This window comes from Gymnoscopelus braueri (assembly GCF_963280865.1).
Source record: "Gymnoscopelus braueri genome assembly, chromosome: 6".
In the NCBI taxonomy this organism is placed as follows: domain Eukaryota; kingdom Metazoa; phylum Chordata; class Actinopteri; order Myctophiformes; family Myctophidae; genus Gymnoscopelus; species Gymnoscopelus braueri.
In genome coordinates, this window is record NC_137607.1 from 9037767 (window position 1) to 9042766 (window position 5000).

General features: G+C 40.0%; 1 protein-coding gene across 1 annotated transcript in view; it reads left to right on the forward strand.

The window, feature by feature from the left end:
* Window positions 1-2050, forward strand: part of axdnd1 (axonemal dynein light chain domain containing 1) — a 21753-nt gene extending 19703 nt beyond the window's left edge. Inside the window, exon 21 of the mRNA XM_080430929.1 lies at window positions 315-2050. Within this exon, the coding sequence (XP_080287055.1) occupies window positions 315-463 (149 nt within the window). The 3' untranslated portion in view covers window positions 464-2050. The remainder of the gene's footprint in view (window positions 1-314) is intronic.
* Window positions 2051-5000: the final 2950 nt, after the last annotated feature.

Here is a 5000-nt window from a genome sequence, read left to right on the forward strand (position 1 = left end):
AAGGTACTGTAGGTCTCCCCATGAACCCAAAGGTACTGTAGGTCTCCCCATGAACCCAAAGGTACCGTAGGTCTCCCCATGAACCCAAAGGTACTGTAGGTCTCCCCATGAACCTAAAGGTACTGTAGGTCTCCCCATGAACCTAAAGGTACTGTAGTTCTCCCCATGAACCAGCTTCACTACAATTAGAACCCAGTTCAACATTCCCCCAAAACATTCAATCATTAATAATAAATAAAAAAACACAATAGATATAAATAACACATTTTAGATGCACTTTTAATTTGTTTTGTTTATATTTTATTATGTTGCAGTTAAGAAGACCCCGCCCTCCCGTCGCAAGCAGCCCCCAGCCCCGCCTCCACCCCCGCCCACAGCCTCACCACCTGCCTCCAGAAAGACCGCCCCCACCCCCCCTGAACCCAAACCAGGAAGTAGCACCAGGAGACCCAAGAAACGCTGAGCCCTCTGCTGCTCACCTGGTAACCATTCACCTAGTAACCATTCACCTGGTAACCATTCACCTGGTACCATTCACCTGGTACCATTCACCTGCTACCCATTCACCTAGTAACCATTCACCTAGTAACCATTCACCTGGTAACCATTCACCTGGTACCATTCACCTGGTACCATTCACCTGCTACCCATTCACCTGGTACCCATTCACCTGGTACCATTCACCTGCTACCCATTCACCTGGTACCCATTCACCTGGTACCCATTCACCTGGTAACCATTCACCTGGTACCACTCACCTGGAAACCATTCACCTGGTAACCGTTCACCTAGTAACCGTTCACCTGGTACCACTCACCTGGAAACCATTCACCTGGTACCATTCACCTGGTACCATTCACCTGGTAACCATTCACCTGGTAACCATTCACCTGGTACCATTCACCTGGTACCATTCACCTGGTAGTCATTCACCTGGTACTCATTCACCTGGATTGGTGCATGTTGGCTCACTGGAAACACTCTGCTACACCATTGGTTCTCAAAGTGCGGTCCAGGAACCCTCATGGTTCCTTGGGGGGGGGTTCCAAATGGCCCCTTATGGGTGTGTAACCAAATCCATTTGTACACTCTCAGAGTTATGGGGGTCCTTGAAATTAAAAAGTTTGAGAACCACTGTGCTACATTAAATGGAACAGAGCCTTCATTAGTGTAATTGGTAACACCTGTGAAGAAAGTAAGGAAGAGGCCCAATTTCTTTCCAATATGGCTGCTGTGCATAGAGCCTTTTGAAGACACTTTATGCCCTAGTTCTTTAGTTCTTTACCAGTGTTTTCTCCTCGTACGATGGGACAGGGCTGGGAACGAGGTTACGGTTCATGTGGTTAAATCAGAGGTTCTCAAAATGCGGTCCTTGAGGGGGTTCCAGGGCGTCCCCAGCAAAATGACATAATATAGCGGCAAAAACATTTTCAAACCACTTTAACCGTATATACATCGGCTATTTGAACATAGACGATCTGTGAGCTTATCGGCTGTTTTCAAAAAATCTTGAGAAAAAAAAAGTATGGAAAAAAAGTTTGGAATATTTAAAACAAATAATAACAACACAAATCTTGCATGCGGGGGACCCTTAGCACAACATCTTTTCAGATGGGGGTCCATGGCCAATTACATATTAATTTGGGGGTCCTTGATATGAAAGGTTTTGAGAACCACTGGATTGAACTACTGTAGTTTTGTTTTGTTTTGTTATGTGACTGTGGTGTTGAAGGATATTTAAAACAAATGGAGATGAATAAGTTAAGTTTGTTGTCCAACATAACGTTAGACTGAAACACAGATGACTGTATGTTATGTTACTTGGTGTTTAAAATAAATTCCTTATTTCATTCACCAGTCAAACTATTTGAGTGGATGTGGTGTTTATTATTAATAAACATACTTAATGCAAGTATTTGTACACCTTTCAAATACAGAATGTTTCTCTGAGGGTTTTCCAGCAGCAAGAAAATACAAACAGTGAATAAATGTGTTTTTATTATTTAAATTTTATTAGGATTTTCAGTTTTTAACAAAACATTATCAGCAAATGTTTTGCTTATATAAAATATATATATATTAAACTGAAATAAATAAATAAAATACAAACAATGAAAGCACCCAAATAACTTGACACAAAAGACAACAAATCCTCAAAATAAAATAGACAAAGCCAAACAATAACAACAATATTGACAAAAGTGCCAATGGACACAAAACTTTAACTTGAATTGTTATGAGTGCTTTCAAATGAAGGTATGTAAAGTGGAATATAAACATCAGACAAGTGGATGTAAGTTTTCAGTTTGTTTCCTCCCATTATTCACAGTCTAAAACCAAAATCAACATTTTTCAATGTTTTGTGTTTTCTCCAGTTGTCCCACTTATTGTACCACAGCCTACCAGCAGGGCGTGCTGTTGTTCTGAATATGTACTGATCACCGACCTAGCAGTCTACTCTCTTCCTCCAAGGCTATGTAAAGGAGGAAAAGGACACATTACAGACCACAGCATGCAGCAGAGACACACTGGGAGGAAAACTGGAGCCGGATGTTTGATGGAATGCATTGAATTCAATGTGAGAGGACCAGTTATGAATATTATACAATGTTTATTAATGAGTGCAACCTTTGTCAGATAATCAGTTCAGAAAAACTAAAGAAGACATGTCACATTTTGTTTTCTGGTCTCTTGCTTTTCTCTGTGCACCCTTTACCATCTTATTGAGGGATCTAAAAAGCACAGAGTACGTTTCTGATTGTGCAGTATGGCTTTCATCATGAGAATTGGTTAAAGGATCTACACCATGAATTAAAAAAATAAAATAATAATAATAATATCATATTGTTTATGTCCCTCAAACGTTTTTCAAAAGGTTTGAGCCTAAATCAAGCCTCATATAGTCATTCCAACTAACTTCTCTCTGGCTTATAAAGCACTTTCACCTGCAATACCACATTGTCCTGATTTGCACATGGCGCTATTGAGTTTGTGTGCATGTTATCTCCTAGTTCTGAGTGAAAAAAGTCAAAAAGAATAAAAAAAATCACACCCTGTGTGAAGTGGGCGGTGTATTCCTAGCTAATCACAATACTGAATGGAGTCAACCAATCATGTACAAAAGATAAATACATGAATAGTCCTGAATAGACTGTGATTGGCCAATCACAGCGCAGGATAATTCTACAAATTTCCTGGGCCCAGATCTCAGCGCAGGAAAATGTACATTTTTCCAAATCTCACTTATAGGGGCGGTTTCACCGCCCAAAAAAAAAAGTCAAAAGAAATTGGGAAAAAAAAGTTGGAACTGAAAAACGGGAGGGATTGTACCGCTAGTGATGTCACTTTCGGGGCCAAATCAGTTTGGCCTGTTTTGAGACCAATTTACATAAAACCCCAGATATGCAGTGAAAGCCTGAGTGCTCAAACTGGGGTATTTCTTGGGATAGAAGAGAGGTAGGGGAGACCAAAAAAAGTAGGGGAAAAAATCATGGTGTAGTCCCTCTTTCACGCATGAATTATGATAACCTGAGAAAAAAAAATGTTACTAAGTGTTTTTATGTGTCTTTAGACATAAATATAACGACTGCACAAATTTTTTTTTAAAACAACAATTCTTTAAGGAGTTATTGACCTGTCCACTCAGGAGGACAGCATGCATTTGTGTTTTTAACGGAAAAGAATAAGGATAAAATACAACCAATGAATAAAATTATAAAAATCTAATAATATCAAATCAAATATATTTGTAATGCTGTAAAACACATTTCTAACATATTCTAATACTATTTATTAACTTTCTCTTGACTCCTCGGCTCAACAAACACAAAACACATAAATAATAGTGTTTCTACTGTCAAGTGAAAACCAAAATAACTCTAAATTGAACACCAACATGAGTGCTTACTGTCTAGTGAAAACCAAACTGTGTGATGGGTGATGGCTGATTGAAGTTAGCCTGGCATGGCCAGACTAGTGCAGGCTAGATTGAAGTAGTCGCACCTGGCCTGAGTCAAACTAAATTGACTAAGCACCTAGGGCACAAAGCCTGCAAGCATTTTATGCAGATGTACTTGGATGTTCCTGTGCATGCAACATCATGGCATCTGTTTGCATTGTTTTGTGTCTGTATGCTGGGGCCAGTGGTTTCCAGGGGCAAACCTGGTCTCAGGGGTGCCTTGGACACTGCAATGTGTTTCACAATGTTCATACAAGATGGACTTGGTGAAGCGATATAGTACAGGATATAGGTCAGTAAAACTGAAGAGACTGTATTACTGAAATACATCTGAAAGAGAGTGTTGGGAGAGTTACTCACAATGTCCTCTGTTATTTTTGTAGAAAATGTTCATCAAAATAATGGTGGCGGTTGGTGGTGATTTTGGGTGGGGGGCTAAGAATCTATTATACTATAAGCTACCTATATAGTTCACCCTGCAGCAACAGCATCACATTCCAGATACCAGGTTACAGTAAAGACACTACTATATGCCTATACTTTGTTATAGCAAGAGCTCCACTCCACAACAACACAAGTAGGCTACCCACAATAATAGCCTGATGATGCAAAAAATAAACACACACACACGCGCACACACACACACACACACACACACACACACACACACACACACACACACACACACACACACACACACACACACACACACACACACACCTATTTCTTTCTCTGTGCATTTTAGCAAAAAGGATTATATGCCAAAATGATTGGATAGGCAACATGTTATGTGTTCCAACAGTAATGACTGCTGATAACCTACTGCAACAGTTTTTATTACAACTGTAGTCAATTCAAATAGCTCCATGGGGATTGTTTTTGTTTGTGTGGGATGGGGAATGGCTGACCTGGCCTGAGTCAAACTAATTGGACTAATTGGACACAGAGTTGGGCACTGTGAGTCCAATTAGTTTGACTCAGGCCAGGTGAGACTACTTCAATCAACCATCACCCATCACACAGTTAGGTTTTTGCTGAAGTC